This window comes from Acomys russatus, chromosome 14, assembly GCF_903995435.1.
Source record: "Acomys russatus chromosome 14, mAcoRus1.1, whole genome shotgun sequence".
Lineage (NCBI taxonomy): Eukaryota > Metazoa > Chordata > Mammalia > Rodentia > Muridae > Acomys > Acomys russatus.
Window position 1 is genome coordinate 34,702,315 of NC_067150.1, and position 23,875 is coordinate 34,726,189.

At 42.3% G+C, this 23,875-nt stretch overlaps 1 protein-coding gene across 1 annotated transcript in view; it reads right to left on the reverse strand.

Moving 5' to 3' along the window:
• Nucleotides 1–23,875, reverse strand: part of Arhgef12 (Rho guanine nucleotide exchange factor 12) — a 130,426-nt gene extending 106,551 nt beyond the window's left edge. The window contains exon 1 of the mRNA XM_051156250.1: nt 23,120–23,875. Within this exon, the coding sequence (XP_051012207.1) occupies nt 23,120–23,151 (32 nt within the window). The 5' untranslated portion in view covers nt 23,152–23,875. The remainder of the gene's footprint in view (nt 1–23,119) is intronic.

The following is a 23,875-nucleotide window of genomic DNA, read 5'->3' on the forward strand; positions in this document are numbered from 1 at the left end:
GTTCCAGGTCATTCTTGAGTTATCACTGCTTTAAACATTTTATTGGCTTTAGGGTCTTACCAAAATATCCAACATTCACAATGCCAGAAGCCATCACTGCTTCCACGGTAGTCTCAACTGTCAACTTGACTGCTCTAGAATCACGTGGGAGGTGGGCCTGTGAGCATGCCTGTGGTCGGGACTACCTTCTTAGGTTAACTGAGGTAGGCAGTACCATCCACAGAGACTGAAATCCTAGAATACAGGGAGAGGAGAAAGCGAGCTGAGCACCAGTGTCCATCAGTCTTGGCTTCCTGACTGTAGCTACAATTGAGCAAGTGCCTCAAGCTCCTGCCCCATGACGTCTATTTCATGATGGGCTGTACTCTAAACTGTAATCAAAATAAATCACCCTTCTTTAATTTGCTTTGTCACAGCAACAGAGAAAGTGACTAAGACCTGGCTCTAGATTATCATCTGAGTCAATGCCTCACTGGACCATCAGCTTCATTTTCCTGAAGAATCAGTTTTACTGAGAGATGTAGGACTTTTCTAGGGAGAAAGATTAGGTATGGACAGGGCCAGAAAAGGATTCCACCCAAGTCCAGGCTAGTTAACCAAGGAGCTTACTGGGGTTACTCACAGGAAGACTCAAAGGTAGCTATACTCCCAGGAATTTCTCTGGGTGACTTGGGGACAGCTGTACTACCAAAAGCCCCACAGAAGTCATCTGTTTTCTTCTTACATAAGTGAAAGGAGTTCAATCCCCTGGCACCACATGGTGAAAGAAATTGACTCCAGGGAGTTGTCCTTAAAGCACATCTATATTGTAATGTATACATATAGACACACATGCAAAATAAATAAATGTAGTAAAAAATTAAAAATCTAGTATACAGGGGTCAGGTGTTGTGACCAAACTTAGAAGCAAGCACTTAGGAGATTAAGGCAGGCCAAACTCAACTTTTTAGACCAGACTAAAATTAATATTGCAAACAGGTATTTAGGTTTCTTCATGACAAAGAAGTGCATTCACCAACAAAACAAAGTCTTAGCATTTCCCAAACAGGGGGCTATGTTACAATGGCTCTATTAACCCTTATAATTGTACTTGCATTAGCTTCACCATAATAACTTGATTTTCTATTGTATTTGTGTGTGCTGCTGGGCCTTATACACACTAAGCACACATTCTATCACTAAAGTACAAACTCTCCAGATTTTTATCCTAGCACCTATAATTGGAGTGTTTCTCCATATCTGCTGTTATAAACCACTATGCATCCTTTGCTGTATGATGCCCACTGTAATTTTTATGACTGTCTTAGTGCTCAGAGAAACCAGGGCTTTGGGCAGGCCAGGCAAGCATTCTATCCCTAAGTCACACACATACACCCAGTCCTTGCACTAGAAGCTCTAATCAGGTAAAAACCACCTCACACATGGGGTATTTGAGTCTTTGAGGTAATTTTCTTAACAAACAGTATTATCCTCCCTATGTTGGAGTACTAGGTTCAGAAAAGTTCACTTAATTAGCTCTCTCGTCCTTGAGAAATGAAACAGGGCCTCAGTCAGGCCCAGCAGGTCTGACTTTGATTCTCATAAACTTTCAGCTACATAATACTTTAAACAGGACTTTCAGCTGAAACTAAGTAAATGTTAAAAGTTAGATAAGAATGAAAAAGAAGGAAGGAAGCAGGGAGGGAGGGAACTGAAAACAAAAAGGATGAGGATGGGAAAAGGGAAGGAAGGAGGAAGGAAGGTATAAGGAGAAAGAAGCAATGAGGAAGACACTGACCAACAATTCATAATGGTAACAAAAATCCTGAAGTACCTGGTCTTAGCAAAAAGCTCTCAGAGCCTAAGTAAAGTTCACAAATTATTGAAGAGTTACCATAAAAGATTTAAAACTACTAAAGACTACATCTATTTTATACATATAAAATTTTATACATGCAGTGTCATCAATATTTCTGTTTGTTCCCAATAAATTATACATGCAATACAATGACAACTTTTTAAAAGTCTCATTAAGAGCTAGGCATGAGGCAATTGAGAGGCAGAAGCAGGTGAATCAATGTGAGTTTGAGGCCAGGCTGGTCAACAAAGTGAGTCCAGAACAGCCAAGGCTACACAGAGAAACCCTGTCTCAAAAACAAAAAACAAAATAAGCCTGATTGTCTTGGCTCATTAAAAAAAAAAAAAGAGCTAGGAATGGTGACACACACCTGTAATCCCAGCACCCTGGGAGGCAGAGGCAGGTGAGTCTCGAAACCTTGTCTTAAAAAACAAAACAAAAAAAAATTTTTAACTTAAGAAAAAAAAACTCATTAAGACTTTGTATAGTCAGGAGGCAAAGGCAGGCGGATCGATGTGGGTTCAAGGCCACCCTGGTCTACAAAGTGAGTCTAGGACAGGCAAGGCTACTTTGCATGGAATCTGACAGTTAATCCTAAAATTTATAAAGAAAAGGCCAAGAATATCAATGAAACATTTGAATAAGAAAAACTAGACAAGGAGCCTTATTACACTTAGAGACCTAAAGTGATCAAACTGCTATTATTAGATGAGGAAAAGTCAGAAACAATTCTTACTTTTTCACCTTCTCCACCCAAAAGGGCCATGTGAGGTAGCACTTATGTGGCTTTTCATTCTATGCTCAGTTTTGGTCTTGTATTACAGTATTTCATAATAAAGTAAAACAAAGGGGAAAGGAGATCTTAACAACTGCAGAGCACTGCCACGCTGAAAGCCACTGAGCCCCAGAGAAGGCTTCCCCTGTCTAGGCTGTGGAACCAGCTCAGAGCTCAATATTCTGCAGACTCCACAAAGCAGTCGTTGCTACAGCAGCATCACTGGAATTAACACCTGTGGCCCAGTGAGCCTAACGCTTAAATGGAACACGTCAACAGCTCTGACTTAGCTCTCTAAAACTTACCCAGCTTGCTCTCTTATCTCAAAAACTTTATACATTTGCAATAATGAGATATATGTGTGTACCCTACTACGTACGTGTCACTAAGACACTGCTGCCAACAGAACGAGCTAGACTCCAGACAAAACACGCTACCCCACCAAGCAATCAGAACACCTTACTGCAGATGCAGGTGAGTTGCTTACAAGTGGATCCTAAGAGGGAATACTCATTTTTAAAAAAGTGTTTGGTACAAATAAAGTTGTCACAATATGCACACACTCTCAATGCTTTGTGTGACCCTAAGCAGATTACTGAACCCCCAAAATGATTAAATACTTGCTCTAAAAAATGCTGTCAGGGTTAAGCAAGCAAGTACAAAGCCCTGTAGTCAATCAAGCATCTCAGGTAGTTAGCGAATGCTAATTCCTTTAATAAGACAGCAGCAGACACCAGTACTGAGAGTTGAAGGCCAGCCTGGCTCACATGCTGCATTTAAGGCTGCCTACATAGCAAGACTTGGAAAACAAGGGCTGGGGATAAAGCAGAGCAGTGGAGTGCTTGCTGACCCACAGCACTGGAGGGGAAAGTACATGGAGGTCAGGCTGGGCTCCTACCTGCTACACAGCTAAGGATGGCCTTGGACTCCTGTTCCTCTTCCTCCTGAATGCCCAGGATTTTATTTTGTTTATTTGTTTGTTATTTTGGAGAAGGGTCTCACTTGCTATCCTGGGCTGACTATGTCAACCAAGCTAGTCTCCAACTCTCTGTCCTTCTGCCCAGAATCCATTTTCTTCTCCATTCCACAATGGAACCTTTGAGTCATTTGTTTCTTTTTGAAGCTTGAGAATCAAATGACAGGCAATAATTTATATCCAATTCTTTCCTGGGAGCGCTTGCCATCAGGGTCCAAGCCTACTTCTTTAGAGGTACCAGATTTAAATTCTAGTACTAGAAATTAAATTTAAATGTATCTTTGCCAACAATAGCATCAAGTTTTTTTTTAGCATTATTAGTCTTTATTGCCTTTGTGTCTTGAAATATACAACAAGGCTGGCATTACTAGATCAGAACATTTAAACATTCCTTAGGCTTCTGAGCTATACTGTCAAATCATTTTCTGTAATGTTTAAACTTATTTAGATGCCCAAAATCCAGATGAGAAACACTATCCCAAGTCTCCCTTCGCATTAAGAACTAGCTTTGCGCTGGGCACACACCTTTAAACTCAGCACTCAGGAGGCAGAGGCAGGCAGATCACTGTGAGTTTGAGGCCAGCCTGGTCTACAAAGGGAGTTCAGGACAGCCAAGGCTACACAGAGAAACCCTGTCTCAAAACACAACAAAGAATTATCTTCAAGCTGGACAGAGTGGCACACATTTTTAATCCCAGCACTAAGAAAGCAGAGGCAAGAGGCTCGCTGTGATTTCAAAGCCAGTCTGGTCTACATAGTAAGCGCCAGGGCAACCAGGACTACACAGAAGAGAGCCTGTCTCAACAACAACAACAACAATAGTTTGTTTCAATTGCTATAAGAATAAGCAACAATAAGATAACATTCCCAGTCTCCCACGGCCTCGGGAACCCTCAACTTTTTGCTAGGTGTCCAATTTGGCCGTATTCTAATGTACCTGTTACTCGGGTTAATCTGTTCATTCATTCGTCTAATTCAGCAGGTGTCACCCTGTGGGTTGTGACCCCTAAGGCCAACGTACATATCAGACATTTACATTACAATCCATAACAGTAGCAAAATTAGAATTATGAAGTAACAACAAAATGTTATGGTGGGGGGAGGGGCACCACGACATGAAGAACTGTGTTAAAGGGTCGCAGCATTAGGAATGTTGAGAACCGTGGTCTAATTCAATATTTACATCTTCCACGTATTGACAACATAGGAATGAAGGCAAGCAAACTCAATAAAGCTGGAAAAAATAAGTTCAGAACTAATCTATGCAAAACACTGTCCTCAGAGCTTTCAAACCCCCTCCGCCAATCCCCTTTTAACCCTAGTCTGAGGTCTCTGCTGGAGAAGAGGCAGGCCTACTTGACATCCTCCCAGGCCCACAGCACAGAGCCTCCAACTACCAGGCACTCAATGCTATCCTTTAACACTGCCATCATCTCCAAAAGAAACTTGGCTTCGCTATCACAAAAAGGAGAAAGTAGTATTACTTGTCAAAAAGAAAGGAACACACATGGGGGCTGGAAAGATGGCTCAGTGGTTAAGAGCGCCACCTGCTCTTCCAAAGGTTCAATTCCCAGCAACCACATGGTGGCTCATAACCATCTGTAATGTGATATGGCGCCCTCTTCTGGCTTGCAGGAGTACATGCAAGCAGAGCACTGTATATGTAATAATAAATAAATAAATCTTAAAAAAAAAAAAGGAACACTAGAAAATAATGTACAAACAGAATTATAGTTGAAAATACCATCAATGAAATGCAAGTCGATGTTTCTGGGACAGTAACACTAACTCAGTCAGCACAAACTACAACCTGATCATCACCTCAAACAGGAGGCATTTCATGTTTCCTTCTTGCCACACCTGCTGAAGTCATGATGTTCCTCTAGCTGCACACCAAAACCTGTCTTAGCCCATCTACTGCTGCCAATAGTTGGTCACTTAATGGAAAAAAGCAGACTTTAAATGGCACTTGTAGAGATCTTTTTTGGGGGGGAAGGCAGAAGGGGGAAGGTTCAAAACAGGGTTTCTCTGTGTAGTCTTGTCTGTCCAGGACTCACTTTGTAAACCAGGTCAGCCTCAAACTCACAGTGATCCGCCTGCCTTTGCCTCCTTGGGTGCTAGGACTAATGGCATATGCCACCATGCCTTGCTCTTATAAAGGTCTTAAACTCTACTTCACTTAAAACATATAAATGTGGCCTTGTGTGGTGGCGCACGCCTTTAATCCTAGCACTTGGGAGGCAGAGGCAGGTGGATCTCTGTGAGTTCAGGACAGCCTGGTCTACAAAGCAAGTTCCAGGACAGCATGGGTTACACAAAGAAACTGTCTCGAAAAACAAAACACAAACACACCCCCCCCCGTGTGTGTGTGTGTGTGTGTGTGTGTGTGTGTGTGTGTGTGTGTGTGTGTGTGTATTCACCTGCCAATTCTTAGATATGGGATAAAGACAATAATTATTGTGACTATTATCTTTCTTTTATAAACTATATTAAATACATCACTGAGATTAATTTCCAATTCAGTTTACTTACACTGGAACAAAAAACAGTGTATAAAAAAATACCCTAAGTCTTTCCACAGATAACTCACAGTTATTTTTCTCCCCATCCAACTTAACAGCATTTTTTTCCAGTGAGTCTACCTCACATTTCCAAATCACAAAAACTTTTTCATAGATATATTTGGATTTCACATTTATATTCTATGTTTTTATAATAACTAAAATAATTTAAGCATAAATATAAATCCACTCAAGTGGAAGGGGTCTTCCGATACACTACAAAACTGCCTACTGCCACTGTACTTACTACAGTAAAGACCCGATCTTCAGGGCAGAATGAATCCCCTGAACTCATCAGCTATCTCAGCTACTCTGCCCCTACTACCTCTCCTGCTACAACTGTGAGACTTCATAAAACCTTGAGTAGCCACCCATCTGTATCATGTTCCTTAAATATATGCCGACACCTAGAGCATCCTGAGACTTTTAATTTCAAGCATAATGTTCTTTCTTAATATTTTCACATCATTTATTTTAGCTGGCTTTTTTTTTTTTTTTTTTTTTTTTTGTCAGCCATTATAGCTTATTAAATGTCTTATGAAAGATCTCAGCACAGGCCAGCTACATGGCACAGCCAGTAGAGGACTTTGCCTGATGACCTGAGATTGAACCCCAGAACCCACTGGGTAAAAAGAGAACCCACTCCCTTGCGTTGTCCTCTGAGCATTTCATGAATGTAAAAAAAAAAAAAAAAAGGGGGGGGGGAGCCGGGCACGGTAGCTCACACCTCTAACCCCAGCACTTGGGAGGCAGAGGCAGGAGAATGGGAAGTTAGAAGCACACAGCCTGGAATGTATGAGATCCTAGCTCTAAAGATGGGGCAAACAAACAAACAAACAAACAAAAAAAAACAAACCCACCACACACTTTCTAAAAGTATTCATTGTCTAACTTCCAAATGAGAACTACATACAGAGTTTGGCAAAAAGAAGGCTTCGCACATCCATTCGGCGAGCTTCAGGAAGAATCTCAAATACTTCTGGGAGAAATTTTTCCCTTGAGAGACCTTATGCATGACTAAGACAAGGCTTGCAAATAACCCTTCTCTTGACAAACGTACCTATCCACGTGAGCAACTTAAATTATCTTGACAAGTGTAAGAAGTCTGTGAGCAAAACAAATGAAGATGAATGTAAAAACAGAGCTATGAAATATATAAAGTATAAAAATTACTCTCAATGCCTTTTTAAAATCAAATTGCCTAATTTTTAAGTGTTTAGCCATAGACCACGGTCGACAGTTAACTATGTTATCTTTCCAATTATAAGTTAGGATTCTTGGTTCTTACTCCCATCAAAATTTACAAACATAACTTTCTAAATACCTTAAATCCTAAGTCTTCAAGTAAATAGCTTAAATAAACAGGCTCAGAAATTATTCCAACTGACTCTTGGCTCCTGGTATCAATGTCCTTGAACAGTTAGTTTCCTGCCAGGTAAGCAAAGCTGACTGACCTGTGAACCAATGGAATAGTTTGGAAATGACAGAATAACTTCTGAGGTCACCTCCTAAAACTTTAATGCAGCTTTCATCCTACTCTCTTAACCGAGCAAAGCAGACTGCCGTAAGTGTCCTAGAGAGGTCCCAGAAATAAAAAGGGAATCAACCTATCCTACAATGACCAGTCACTCGGCCAGTGCTAAGCAAGCCATCTCAGAAGTAGAGGGAAGACATTTTCACATTCCTCATGAGGAACCTTAAACCAGAAGCACTCAGCTAAGTGACTCCAAGGTTTCTGATTATAATTGTATGAGATAATACCTGGTAGCTATGGAAGCCAGGCGTGGTGGTGCACACGTTTAATTCCACAGCAAATCTCTGTGAGTTCAAGACTAGCCTGATCTACAAAGAATCCAGGACAGCCATGGCTCTGTGTAACAGAGAAAAACAAAAAAACAAACAAACAAAAAATTGGTAGCTATGTCCAACTTTTTGTGTGTGTGTGCAAGGCAGGCATGGTAGCTCAGCACTGTAATCCCAAATACTCTTGGGAGGCTGAGGTGAGAGGAGATCACAAGTCTCAGAAATGAAAAGAGCTGGAGGCAGCTCAGCAGTTAAAGGCTGGGTTCCCGTGACTGATGTTAAGTAATTCACAGCTGCCTGTAACTCCAGCTCCAGGCCAATCCAGTGCTGTCTTCTGGCCCCCACAGGCACTGCATCATGCACAAACCCAACAGACACACACACAAACATGTCATTAAAAAACAAAACTAGGGGCTGTCTTCACCTGGGGGCAGAGGCAGCCACTCCTGGATTCGTCCCTCTAACACATCTCTTCTAAGAGATTTACTGCCTGGTGTGACTCATCAAAAAATGCCAAGAAGCCCAGAAGAAGCCAAGAAAAGAGAACTCAGGATCTCAGTTCCTCAGGTGTTGGTGTAACTCTCCCTGGAGAGCTGCAACTTCTCTGCTGAGGAGTCTTCCTCTCAGAGCTGTGCTTCCTGGGCTCCTGTGTCTCAGGATACCCTTCCCGTAGGACACTGCGCCACCTCAAAGCTGGGATACCTTCCTAGGCCACAGAGTTGTGGGTTTCCTGGGCAACTTCCCACCTGATCAGGCAGGCCAACGTGCTGCTCTTCCAGAGGACCTGAGTTTGGCTCAAGGTGATTCAACATCCTCTTGTGGCCCTCACAGCCACCCCCTCACCCCACCCTACACACACACAAGACACATACACATAAGTTAAAAAAAAAAAAAAATCATGACTTTTAAAAAATAAATAGTATATTCAAAAATAAATAAAAATAAAAAGCTGAATGTGGTAGCTCATTCATGTAATCCCAACATCTGGGATGCTGAGGCAGGAGGAGTGCCTCAAGTTCAAGGCCAGCTTGAACTACAAAGACCTTGTCTAAAAAAGAAAAAGAAAAAAGAAAGTTGAAAGAGTGCTAGACTGTTTGCCTAACATGATGAAACTTTAGATACAACCTCTAATACCACCAAAAACATACTTTTTGCACTGATAAAATGCTCTCTGATAACAAACAACCAAGACAACAGCTATTGGCTACATGTGGCTACTGAACACTACAGTGTGGTTAGAGTGACCAAGGAACTAAATTTTCCATTTTATTTCATTTTAATTACTTAAGCAGCCAGTTTTGTCTTGTATGTCTACTGTGCTAGAGAAGGAAAAGCCTGTGGCTTTTGGAAGCCTGTGTCACAGTAGATAACTAGTGTATTTTTATTACTAGCAGTGTCGTGACCTGTGCTTTACTACAATTCTTAAGTCTCCTACTACTACTTAGTCAGCCAAGCAGAAACTAGCCAAGCCTTGCCTCCTCCCCATATTCCATCTCAGTGAACGGCACTGACCCCCAGCCCAGGACACACACGAGGCCTCCCAGTCTCACCACCTATTCTTTCATCCTACTGCAGTCTTAAGAGTCTTCTGGTGGCTTTATTTTTGCTTCTCCTCTTTCAAATGTATTGCCGAGTAGCTCTGGTTTAAGAAGTTGTTAAGTCTTCATTTTCGTGTAGATTACTGGACGGTATCTCTTTATCAGTCTCTGCTCCTGAAACTGCTCCTCAGAACTAATCCATCCTTCACACCGCTACCTGATCTCATTATCTCTGGGACTAAAAGGCATCACTGGCCTTCAGAACCCAAAGTTTAAACCCAACCTCCTTAAAATGACATCATCAAGTACCACCTACACTTCAATTTCCTCATCATTGATCTCTCTTTTTAAAATTGTTCTATGTGTGTGGGTATTTTGCCTGCATGTGTGTCTGTCCGTCAAGCACGCCTGCTGCTTGAGGAAGCCAGAAGAGGGCATCAGATTCCCTGGAAGTGGAGTAACGGAGCACTGTAAGCCACCACGTAGGTGCTGGGATGCAAGAGCAGTGGGTCAAACATCCTTAACCACTGAGGCGTCACCTCTACACCTTTCACCACCATCATGCTCCTTGCTCTACTCACACCAAACTGTTCAAAGTTTGTACAAATGCAAGATGTTTCACCCCAGGTTGTGTATACTGGCGTCATTATATACACCAGGCCTCCTGCCTCTGCCTCCTTAATGCTGGATTACAGGACAAGCCACCACAGCAGGTGTTTTTCACCTCTATGTCTTCATTCATACTGACAAGAAAGGGATAAATTATAGAGATATCTTTAGTAGAGGATATCTCGTATAGATTCTTTCTTTAAAAGGGGAGGGGCAACCTGCTTCTATTCATACATTACAAAACGCCTCATCGTTAGACAAGTTTGGTGAGCACACTCCTACAGTCCCAGCTCTCCAAAGGCAGACAGTCTATAGTTCAAGACCAGCCTATGATCACACAGTGAAACCTTGTTTCAAAACAAACAAACAAACAAAAAAGGAAAATGATAGGAGAGTGTATGCCTAACGAGTACAAGGCCCTGGGTTCAATCCCCAGAACCACAAAAATAAAACGTCATCCATTTAAAGGCATGTACTACTTCTTTCCATAGTCAGTGTAATAAATTGTGGGGTTCTTACTGTTTTCTGCTCTCCTAACACCAAAAAAAGATCTGTATCAAACACATTATAAGCATATTAAAAGAACTTTAGAATAGCAGAAACAGAAAATGATTTATCAACAAGGATTAGATTAATAATAATAATAATGATAATAAGCAGGGCATGGGTGGTGCACACCTATAATCCCAGCCTTTGGGAGGCAAGATTACTGAATTTTTTTATAGGACAGTCTATTCTACACATCAAATTCCAGGCCAGCCAGGACTACACAGCAAGAAACTGCTCTCAAAACAGGAAGCAGAGTAACAACAGCAACTGTACAGACTCCTAAGCGTGTTCCAGGTGTGGCAGTTCACACCACGCTCCTGAATGACTGCCACAGACACACCGCACTACAGACTTTGTCTCAGAAATCCAAAAGCAAAATAACAAAGCCTTCAGCTACACCAATGCTATTTCAGTTCCATTCCTTTAAAGTTTTGGTAATGTACACACATGTAGTGAGAGTGAGGAAAAAAAAAAAAAGAGTGAAACCAAAGGACAACGTGGCCAGGTGGTGGTGCATGCCTTTAATCCCAGTACTTTAGGAGGCAGAGGCAGGTGGATTCTCTGAAGTCAAGGTCTACAGAGCACGTTTTAAGACAGCCAGGGCTACAGGAGCGAAAACCTGTCTCAATAAACCAAGAAGAAAGAAGAGGAAGAGGAATAGAAAGAAGAGGAACTGGGAGAAGAGGAAGAAGATGACATGATTACTAATTCTCATTGACAACACTGACTTAGTCCTATTCTCAGAAGCACAGTATCTCTCACTTTGCTGAGCTGTACGGCGCTGGGCTGGAGCTGCTTTTCCCTGAGTTCCCACCCAGAAACAGACCCTCTTTACCTTCAAACCCTGTCTCAAGAACTCTAAGCAGGTAGAGTTGTGGGGTAAATACATTAACAAGAAACCACATACTCTTAAGCTGGCAACAGTGCACACAACTAAAATGCACCCAAAACACTGTGTTGTCTTGACAAGGGCAGAGCAATTATCTCTGAAAACTAGTGTTCTCCATTGTGAGGCAACACTAAACAAGTAACAAGAATGACACATCAGAGAACTATTCACCATGGACAAAATTTATTCTTTTATATTTTAAATCGAATACGTTGCTCTGAGCAACAAAACCAGAACCAATTCAACAACAAGAGAAACCCAAATTTAAATAATTTTATTTAAGTCAACAAAAGCCATTTGAAACTGTAGTTTTGTAGTTCCTACATGGATTCTAAAATTAGATTAACAACAATTTAATTAACGATACACAGCACTATTTCAATACCTGTAAAGACTGCTTTAAGTGTCTACACAAAGATAAGCCAGTTAAAGTTATTTTAAAAATAGTATTATAGTAACATATCCCCGTATTTTATATATACTTAATTACTCACTAAACACTGTAAGCTCTCGTTGCTGGCACTATTGTCACATGGCAAGAACAAATTTTTTTAAAGGGATTCTCTCTTTGATTTGCTCTCCACTGTTTCTCCAAAACTAAATGATCCTGCATGCATAACACATGCCTGCTCCTTACTCCCTACACCACAGACATAACAAACATGTTGCCACACTGACATCCTGAGTCATAATGACAACTTGAAGGCCTTAGATTCATTAGCCTGAGTAGCTACAGGTGGTGTTAAGGATTTCTGAACTAAAATCAGACTCCCTTCACTCGTATCATATTACCATTGGGATGACCTCAAGGATGTGGTAGCCTTTTCTCTGCACAACTGACAGTACAGCTAGGTGAGCACAGGGTTTTTATAAGCGACTCTGATATCGTTCTCCAGATTAAGCAGCATCACTGTGGGCTCCCAGAAGACTGGGAGCCATTAAAGAGCTGGGATTCCTTTCAGTTGGCATCATTCCAACAGAAGCTCAGTGAGAAACGAAACCTCCTGCAAATCAAATCTGTTGCAATGTTATTTTTGGTCCAAGAGGTTAATTATGTGCTTCTGTTACACACACACGAGAGAGAGAGAGAGAGAGAGAGAGAGAGAGAGAGAGAGAGAGAGAGAGAGAGAGAGAGAGAGACACCACTAAAGTTGAGTAAAGAAGAGGTTGGGAAAGTAGATCCTGTTGTAAACCTCCTCCAGAAACACTCCATGAATTCAAAGCAAGATCTGGCTGTCAAATTCTACACACTCCATGAACATCGTCTCCACCTGAGAGCACTCTAGAGTTCTCAGCACCACAGCCTCAAACCATTAGACAGGGAGGCTATGGTATAAAAGTCACAGTCCACACTTGGAGAGAGAGTTACTTGTGGTATCAGGATATCCGGAAGCTTCACTATGATCCCATGAGGAGAGACGGGGAAAGAGATGACCCAAGGCAGTGCGTGCACTGATCACTGTGAAAGCTAATGACAGGAATACATAGGCTCACACAGCACTCCATGATTTCTCTATGAAAATCAGCTTGTCACATGCACTGAACAGCTGCTATAGTAAGCATTTACTGAGCAACTCCTATGGAAGGCTGCATTATTGTTCCCACTTATTCAGCCTCCATAGTCCTTCCTTACAAAGATTACACAGCATTACCGCTGATCACGGACGGGGCTTGCAATGCCACCTGTAGGAGGGTACACACCCCTAACCTACTGACAATAAACCTTACCTTGTTCTAGTCCATGTCCTGTGAGCTAATGTGATATGCACATGACTGAATAAAAAGCTTTAAGAGTCATCATATGGCTGGGCGTGGTGGCGCACGCCTTTAATCTCAGCACTCAGGGGGGCAGAGGCAGGCGGATCACTGTCAGTTTGAGGCTAGCATGGTCTACAAAAGTGAGTCCAGGACAGCCAAGGTTACACAGAGAAACCCTGTCTCAAAAAAAATCATCATCATCATCATCATCATCATATGCAGGCGGTGTGGTGGTGCACACCTTTGACCCCACACTCAGGAGACAGGCGGATCTCTGATGTTTGAGGCCAGCCTGGTGAACAAATTGAGTTCCAGAACGGCCAGGTCTCAAAAAATCAAACAAGCAAACGAAAAAGAGTCGGCATGTGCTTCCATCAATGTCTTTGTCCATTCTTACTGTCACAGTAACCATGAATTTCAGATGGGGGTGTTCCTTCAGCCAGGTCCCAAAATAAGACCCAGAAGTGAGGTGCAGCCACTCCACACCTGACACTGTAATCCTGAGGTTTTCTGTAAAAACATAACCTGAAAAAGCTGACATTACTTCATGGCATAAATTCATAATATTCAATTCTCTCTTGTTATCTCTGCCATACTTGCATTCTGTGTATGTTGTGTGCATGCACCCACACACAAGGGCCACAGCACTGGGCTGGGGGCAGAGCATGAGTGTCAAGGCACTGCTGGGGAGGCTGGTGACAAGCACCTTTATCCACTACGCTATTTTGCAGGCCCAGAGACCAGATCTGCTATTGAGCCTGGAGTTCACTCATTGGCTAAGCTGGCCGGAAATGAACTCCAAAGATCTCCCAGTCTCCACCCCGACTCAGTTCTAGGGTTAGAGCTACCCACTGTGCTCCCCAGCTTTTGCACTGGTGCTAAGGAGCCACTCAGTCTTCACGATTACATAACAGGCACTCTACCAGCTAAGTCATCTCCTCAGCCCCAGAAAGGAAAAATTCTATGACTGTTCTGGTGACTAAAAACCATTTGAATGGCTGCAAACATTAAATTCGGCAAAATGACTCTGTATTACAAACATGTTTTTACTGCAGCTAAGCAATATATGAATATCACAATAACCTGCAAATACAACTAAAACAATGCACTTTTCATCCTAGACTCTCAAAGCATTTAATAAGCATCAATTTAACCCTTGCATCACCTGAGGTGTAGGTGTTATGCAACATTGTAACCAGCTATTCTTTTACCACAAAATATTCAGATACCCCTCAGTAGTAGTCACCTTCTGGCAGGAGTCTGGTCTAAGCAGCCAATAAAACAGGAAATAAGCTGACAGTGCATGTGCCACCAACAATCTCCAAGAAGACCAGACCTTCACCCACAAGAACCACTTCCTCTGAGTAAACCACAGAGAGACACCAGGCAAACCACAGCAGATCAGCACGTGTGGTGAACACAGGAAAGACCAGGAACCCATCAAAAACCTACGAGAGGACATGCTTGAGCTATACATCTTTATGTATACTTGGGGACATTTTATTCTTCCAGTGAGGATTGTCTGCAGTAAATGATCAATTTCAGGGCCAATGCCTTCAGATGCTCTGGTTTTTATACAATAATGGACATTTTCTGAATCCATGGAGGAGCTACAAAAATCCTCTTTGATATATTAATTATACAAACTCAAAAGCAGCATTTCTACTTAATATGATATTAAACTGTAGTCTAAAAGTAATACCTTCAATAGCTACAATACACTTTACAATGTCAAAATAAGAAGGCATGTGATCAGTGACTAACTGAAAGATGATTCTCCTTCCTTCCCTCCCTCCCTCCTTCCTTCCTTCCTCCCAGCCTTCTTTTTCTTTGAGACAGAATCTCACTACGCAGCCCACGAGTCGCTAGAACTCAAGATTCTCCTGTCTGAACCTCCAAGTGCTGGAACTAAAGGCATGTGCCACTACCACAATCTTTTACACATTTCTAATTGTTTGTTATGTGATTGTTACTACAGTCGAAGCCAGAAAGACTGCTTTTTCCTGGCTATTAGATTTGCTTGTCTCTAAACACAAGGAAACCACCTAGGCCTGACTAAGACTTTAAAAACCACGAATCAGCATTTGAATGTGTTAAAAATCGCTTGGGAAATGAGTCTTGAACTCTCTGCTGCACTGAGGCATGTCAGTTTAATACAGGAACCATAATGTGCTTCTTCGACTGAGAGTCAGAAATGCATGCTTATGCACTTTGAGAGCAGCTGACCCTCAGCGCCACCACAGACTGCTCTGCAAGACCAAATCTACACAGTATCCCAGGCCAGCTCCACAAGAACCTTACAAACATCTCACACACAGTCACCTCTGATACTCCAGACATTCTAAGTCAAAACTGGTATTTTCCAAATTTCAAAACTTACTAGCAAAACCCAAAAGATCAAAGATATCTACTAATAAAACATTAAAGGTCTTTAATCTCATTCATGTATATATATTTGGTTTTTTGAGACGGGGGTTTCTCCAGCTGTAGCCTTGTCTGTCCTGGACTCGCTTTGTAGACCAGGCTGGTCTCAAACTCACAGTGATTCACCTGTCTCTGCCTCTCTCTGCCTCCTCAAGTGCTGAGATTGCAGCACTGCGCCAGGGCACCAGGCTTGTATTCTACTTTTTGATCTATGAGGGGAACTACATTTGAAAGAATCGCTTTGTAAAGAAGTCTTCTAAAACATGAGTAATTGTGTAATTAGCTATTTGGCAATTGTGCTGCTTATATGTTTATTTCATTTGGTTGCTACAATCTCTTTCTTATTGTTGTTTTGTTTTTTGCTTGTTGTTTGTTTTCCTGAGACAGGGTTTCTCTGTGTAGTCTTGGCTGTCCTGGAATTTTCTCTATAGACCAGGATGGCCTTGAACTCACAGAGATCCGCCCTCCTCTGCCTCCGAAGTGCTGGGATTAAAGGCCTGTGCCACCACTGCCCAGCTACTACAATCTCTTACACCCATTCTAAAACAAACATGGAGCCAAAGAATATAGCTAACTGCTCACCCAGCAAGCCTGAGGCCCTGGATTTACCCCCAGTACAGAATTTATATATACATACATGCATACATCTACCCATGTACCTATATTTTTTTCTGAGAATCTTTCTACCTCTAATTTGGGGCTAGGGCTATGCCTGGAGAAAATCAAAGAACACAGTAAAATAAGTTGGAACTTGCTTCTCTAGAGTATGAATCATATAGAATATCACATTTTGTACCAGAAGACCAACTAAGAACTATACTAGGAAAGCAAGTCAGGCAAAGATAATACAGTATTGAGAGACAGACTGACATTTAGACAATGGAACAAGAGAAAATATAACTTGGCTAAACAAAAAAATAAGTAAGGGGAGGAGAACCAGAAAGCAAGCAACAGATAATCATGTGAACCATTACAGACATGTAAACTCAAAATGGCAGAAAAGCATCACTGGTACAGCCAGGCTGCACAAGTTACCAGGACAACTTAAGAAAAGCTTGAGCTGAAGATCAGGAACAGCTTCCTGACTACAAGACCTATCAGCTTGTTGTTCAGTCTCCTGAGGAAGTGGCAAACTCTTTATTCTCTAGAGATATTTAAAGTTAGCACAGATAAGGGACCAGGAAGAAAGCATCCTGTGAGAAAAAAATACCCTATTCTTTTTTTGTGTGAGGTTGGAAAGCTACTAAACAATGGTGAACAGAAAAAATAATATATGTAAAACAAAAATAATGCAAGGTTAAAAAAAGAAAAAAAGCCAAGCATTGCTAGCCCAAACCTTTAATCCCAGCACTCCAGGAGGCAAAGGCAGCCAGATCTCTGAGTTCAAGGCCAGCCTTGTCTACAGAGCAAGTTCCAGGACAACCAGGGCTACACGGAGAAACCCTATCTATAATAATAATAATAACAACAGCAGCAGCAGCTTGAGTCCAAAAACTTCAGATTAAAGTCTTGAATCTAAAGGTTTGCCTGGCACAATACCTTGGTTCCATCAACAGCAGAGGAAAAAAAAATCATGTCTGACTGTCCTAGTTTATATGTTAAGCTTGACTTGATTATAAGTTGCCTTAAAGTATAAATAATGAAAATGATGTTATACACCAAATTGTAAAACATTATAAATATTAAAAATTATACTACCATAGGCTATCACTGCATCCACAAAAGAATATTTTTTTTTATTCAAAAGGAGATCAAACAGTTATGTCACTATTCTGAAGACTCCTAATTAAAAGAAGGAATCTTATCTCCATGTAAATCATCAAATCCAAATTTTAACAGATGAGAAAACTTAAATTATACCTCCTTATTCCTGAAAACAATAGCGTAGTCCATTTCTGGGAGATAAGTAACTGTGGTAAGACCCATTTGTCCCTGCCTTGCTGGAGGAGGAACCCAAGCACTGCCACTGGCCTACAGTCCTAGCCACTAGCAGCACTGCTGATACCTCTAGGACAACCATAGCACTGGACCCCTCCAATCGCCTGTGGAGAACCATTAAAATACCCTGTAGTGTCTAGGATCTAAGATACTAACATGTTAATACACTGCAGTATAAATAATGGAACAAACAATGGGGGGCACCACGGGCAGCGTCAATAACACTAATTATTAATGTTAACTGAAATCACTAATGCATGAAGTGGTATCAGCAGGTTAGCACACTTTTTAAATGATTTCAAATAGTGCATCCTTTGTCAACTCATGAAACAAATATAAACATAATGTTAAGTGTGCTTTTATCAAGAAGACGATAATTCTACATTTTGTAAAATTACTTTGGATTCTCCGTGTTGACTGGCAAAACTGTAGGAGTGCATATACTATATTACATGAATCAGGACGCTATTATGACCTTAGAAAAGACAAAGTACTGGGTTTGTTTTGTTTTCTTACTTTAGAACTTTTTGGTCTTTTGAGACAGGGTTTCTGTGGAGCTTCGGCTGCCCTGCACTCACTTTGTAGACCAGGCTGGCCTCAAACTCACAGCGATCCGCCTGCCTCTGCCTCCCGCATGCTGGGATCAAAAGCGTGAGCCACTGTCTTTTCAACTGGGTCAGGTGGCACACACCTTTAATCCCAGCATACGGGAGGCAGAGGCAGGCGGATCACTGTGAGTTCAAGGCCAGCCTGGTCTACAAAATAAGTCTAGGATAGCCAAGGCTATATAGAAAAACCCTGTCTCGAAAAACAAAAAAAAAAAAAAAAAAAGACAAAATATTATAAAACTGGCACTGTGATACTCCTCAATTTCAAGTTGGTATTTGAAATGGATTCATTTTATAAGAAAATGTTACACATAATTACATTTTACAGATAATGACTCATGCAACCTCGAAAATAACACACAATCCTGAGGGGAAGGCTGCTTGTTTTTGTTATTAACTAGAATAATCTTAAGACCACCTTGGCAGAAAAAAAAAAACCCATGATATATACATATAAATTTATAAGCTTTTGTGTCCATTATTTTTTTTTATTTAATTTTATTTTATGTGCATTATTATGAAGGTGTCAGATCTCTTGGACGTAAGTTACAGATAGCTGTGAGCTGCCATGTGGGTGCTGGGAATTAAACCCGTGTCCTCTGGAAAAGCAGACAGTGCTCTTAACCACTGAGCCATCTCTCCAGCCCTCATGTTCACTTTAAAGCTGCTTCAAAGTTAAGCTTAAAGCGAATTTCAGTGCTAAGTAAATTTCAACACATCAAAAACTTTTGTCAATCTACATATCAAAAATAGCAAGATCTGTAAGGCAAAACAAAGTCCACGCATATCAAGGAAGACCCTGCTGTCTTTCCCACCAGTACCATCTGAAAACCTGCTGTTACAAAATCTACCCTGAAATCATTCACTGTGTCCATTAAAAAACATTCTCTTCCCTCTACATCTTAAATGAAATGTCAAGCACCACAGTTTCTACCAACTGTAGACTAACAATAGAAATAAGCCAGGGAGCACTGAAAACTATTAGGATATTTTAGGGCTGAACAGAGCAATTAATGCAGACAGAAAAGTGGCAATCAGACATTCTATCGCTTTTTTAGTCTTCTAACTTTATAGTAGTTACAAAGCAAGTGAATAGAAAGCATCCATAAAATAATTTTTAAAAAGCTTTTCAGGGGCTGGAAAGATGGCTCAGTGATTAAGAGCACTGGCTGCTCCTCTCGGTTCAATTCCCAGCACCCACATAGCAACTCACAACTGTCTGTAACTTCAGTTCCAGGAGATCCATCGCAGGAGGCATACATGTGGTGCATGCAGGCAAAATACCCATACACATAAATAAATCTTAAAAAAAAAAAAAAAACTTTTCAGAAACACTACATAAAAACACCAGCCTTAGCTGGGTAGCACAGACAGCAGCACACACCTTTAAGCCCAACACTCCAGAAGCAGAGGCAGGTGGAGCTCTGTGAATTTAAGGCCAGCCTGATTTACAGAGTGAGTTCCAGGACAGCCAGGGCTACACAGAGAAACTCAGTCTCAAACAAAAATCCAAAGAAAAGGAAAAACCAAACAACAACAATAAAAACCCAGCAGCCTTTACAAACCTACCTTAAGTTTTACGGTTTAAAAGAAAGTTTGGGTGCTAGAGTATAAAAAGTAAGGGAGGAAAAAAAAGGGGAGCAAAATGAATTTAACTGAAAAATAATAACAGGATGTAACAAGAGTTCGGAACATCCAAAGTGACCAATCAGAGCCTGAACATAGCTGAATGCCATCCCAGCCCCAGCACGTCCCCAACACAAGAATAAAACCCTTCTTATCTTGTTCAGCCATGTGTCGCCTGCCACAAACTGCAAAACAGAACAACGCCCAAAACCAGCTAGTCCGATTTCAACAGAGGACAGACAGACTCTGTAGTCAGGAGCACCACAATGAAAGAACTCCAACTCATCCAGCTGGCCTGGTGGCTCTGCACACTCTACAGAACAAAGCCATACCACATACAGCACTTCAAACTTGAAAGGGTCTCTGAAAAGCTGCAGTGGCACTATTAATTTGCCAACAGTCCTAGTATGGGGAAAATATCCCCTGTTCACTGGAATCAGTGAGAAAAGGCGTACACAGAGCTGAGGGGAGGCTAGATTCTTTAGGAAGAACTTTGCTGAGGCACTCTGGCATAGAAGCATTACTAAACCAGTACTTCCAGATCTCCCCTCAACATATATTCAAACCGGGAACTACTAAACTACTCTCTTAAAGAGAAAGAGCTACTCTATATTTACAGAATAAGTTTAGAAGAAAAGGTAGTGGTCACATAGTAATTTTATTTTATTTTATGTGCATTGGTGTTTTGCCTGTATGTATGTCTGTGAGGTCTCTGGAACTAGCATTACAGACAGTTGTGAGCTGCCATTTGGGTGCTAGGAATTGAACTGGAAGAAGCAGCTGGTGCTCTTAACCACTGAGCCATCTCTCCTGCCCAGTAATTCTCTTTTTAAAGAAAAAAAAAAAAAAAAAATGCCAGGCAGTAATGGCGCATGCCTTTAATCCCAGCACTTGGGGGCAGAGGCAGGCAGATCTCTGTGAGTTTGCGGCCAGCCTAGTCTACAGAGCAAGTTCCAGGACAGCTAGAGGTGTTATACAGAGAAACCCTGTCTAGAAAAACCAAAAAAAGAAAAAAGAAAAAGAAAAAAATTAACTCAGGGTGGTAGTCACACTTGGGAGGCAGAGGCAGGTGGTGGATCTCTGAGTTCAAGGCCAGCCTGGTCTACAGAGTGAGTTCCAGGACAGCCAGGGCTACACAGAGAGGAAGGGGGGTGTACAACACTTGACTTCATGGACTATACAGCCACTGTCCTCACATAACTAAGAACAAGAATCCAGCAGGGAGGTAGCCCACATTTTCAATGCCAGCACTTTAGAAGCTGAGGCAGGAGGACTGCCATGAGTTGGAGGCTATAACCTATCCTACAAGTGCCACGCAGCCAGACACACAGCAAGAACCTGCCTCAAAAAAAAAAAAACAAAAACAAAAATTGGGCTAAAGAGATGGCTCAGCAGTTGAGAGCACATACTGCTCTTGCAGGGGACCCAAGTTAGCTATGCAGCATGCAGGGTAGGCAGCTCACAACCACCCATGGAATCCTAGAGCCTCTTCCAGCCTCTGAGGGCGCCTGCAATCAGACGCACATACCCGCACACAGAGATACAAAAAATAAACACGGCCAGTGGTTCTTAAGTTTTATTTTTCTATTTTTACTTCTGCATGTTTATTGTTCATACTCTGAAGTGAGTTATTAAAAAGACCCAAATTTCAATGCTTTATTTCCAAGATACCAGAAAGAGAACAAAAAATCCCCAAGAAGCAAAGCTGGGGAGGAAAAAAACAAAACAAAACAAAAACAACAACAACAAAACAAAAAAACCCTTACATGGGTGCTTTTGTGTGGAATGATTCAATGACTCTAAATTCTGTGTCTACTAATTAAACTCTGCAGCATGGTAATGAAAACCAGGACCACATCAGTTTCTGGTAAGTCGGCTCAATCTATAGGCTCAACTGACAGACAAGAGTTGAACGAACCAGCAGAAGAATCATCTGGACACCTGTGAGTGATTTCTCAGAAGCAAGACACCATGAAGGAACAGGATGGGGAGACAGGAAGACATGTAACAACTATCCCCATATATGTAAAGTGGATGATCAGGAAAACGAAAAATGAAGTCCTGCCTAGCAAAGTATACAAACAAAGGATAAACATAAGTAGTTTAAATATTTAAGGGCATCTTTTAGGTGACCGCTCATGTGACACTGGGCAGCATCAACAGGAAAAGGAAGTTCTGTCTCTGGAGGAGCTGTTATGGAATGATAATGGAATTTGGCCCCTTTAAAAATCAACAAATGAGACTCTCTCGTTAGAAAATAAAGCTGCTTCCTGAGGAGCACTACAGTTGCTCTTAAAGCCTTTTGGCCTTCCCCTTCAATTGTTTGTTTATAACAACAATTTTAAGGTGGACTTAAAACAAACAGCAAATTAAAACCAGGAAGTAACACACAACATCAGAATTAAGTTGAGAAATAAAATATGCTAAAGGAATCAATTACTTTCACTGAAAAGTACTCAAAAGTCAGAGAACTACACTTGAGCCATATTATACACAGCGCCGTTTAACAACTCGATTAAAAAACAAGATCCACCTGCCATGCCTAAACCAGACCTACGGTTTGCATCTTTAAATGGCAGGGCTTCTGGACGATGAAATGTAAAAAAAAAGAATAATTAGAAGCAGGCCCCATGATTTTTCTCTCATTTCCTTCAGCTCCTGGAAACTGTCCCCAGCAAGAGCCCGTGATTTACTGGTAATGTCAACATTCTAGAAAATTAGGTGATTAATAATTAAACACTGTGCAGATCAACACATATCAACACAAGAGATCAGATTCACAAATCACCATGCAACAGGATGAAAATTAAGCTCCCAGACAGAAATTCCTAAGATTAAGAGTCTAAGAACTACCACAGGACAAGAATCACCTGATGATGCACCAGTACCCACCGACCTCAGGCTCTGACCTTCACCCAAAATGACCTTCCTCTGGTTCCAAAACGAGTACACAATCCTGAGGCACCGGACAGAAAACCACAATCATAGTTTTCCTTCATTTCCTCTGAGAATATGGGGGAAAAGTTTCTCTTCCGAAAAGCTGCATTTCCAAATTCAATCAACCGGATAACTTGGCAGCAACCCTAGACTAATTGCACAGCTCCGAAACAACCCTCTTTCCTATGCTTGTCAATTGCACTAGCTGAAGGCAAATCTGCAATCACCGACTCCCTTGCTGTGTGCGGCCGAATCTAGGGTAGGTCGGCGACCAAGGAACTTCATACCCACCTGTCCGTGATAGTAGACTGTGTGCCACTCATTGGGGCCCTTGGCGAGAGGTCTTCTTTTTATCCAACTTGCATTTTACAGTAACACCTCCACACCCCACCCCCAGTGCTCTGGGATCAGGCCCAATTTCGGAAGGGACACAAAAGTCCAACTCAAAACTCCATTCAGTCATCTAGAACATCCGATTGCAAGGGGTCAAGGAAAGGGGATGCGGGTTGAAGCAAAACAAGTTATCTCCCCAAGCCGAGCAAGTCGGCCACAAGGCGAGTTCTAGAACTAGCAACGGTCCTCGGAAAGGCACAGGGAGAAAACTTCGTCACAGAGGGAAGTCGCGAGCCGTGGGACGGGAACCCGGATCCCTCCGGGGCTGAGGCAGGATCGGCTCCCGGACGGGCGTCGGCTCCTATCCCGAGTCGCCAGGCCCCGGCCCTCGGGTCCCCGCTCTATCTGGGGCTGCCGGCCGCTCGTGGCCGCAGCCTCCGCCGCGTCTCCCGTCGTCCCGCGCCGGGATCGCGCCGCCCCATGTCCCCGGGCCGAGGGCCCTTAGCTGCTCCGCGCCGCCCCCACCCGGCTCCGGCCACCGCGCTGACAGGGACCCTGTCTCAGCGCCCGGGGCAGCTCCCCATCCCTCGGAGGCCCCCGCGCTTCTTCCGCAGTGGCACAGCGGCTCCTCCCTGACGCTCTGGTAGGCGGCGGCTCCCGCGAGGAGCGGGAGGTCCCGACCCGGCCAGGAAGCCCGGCCCCGGAGCAGCGGCG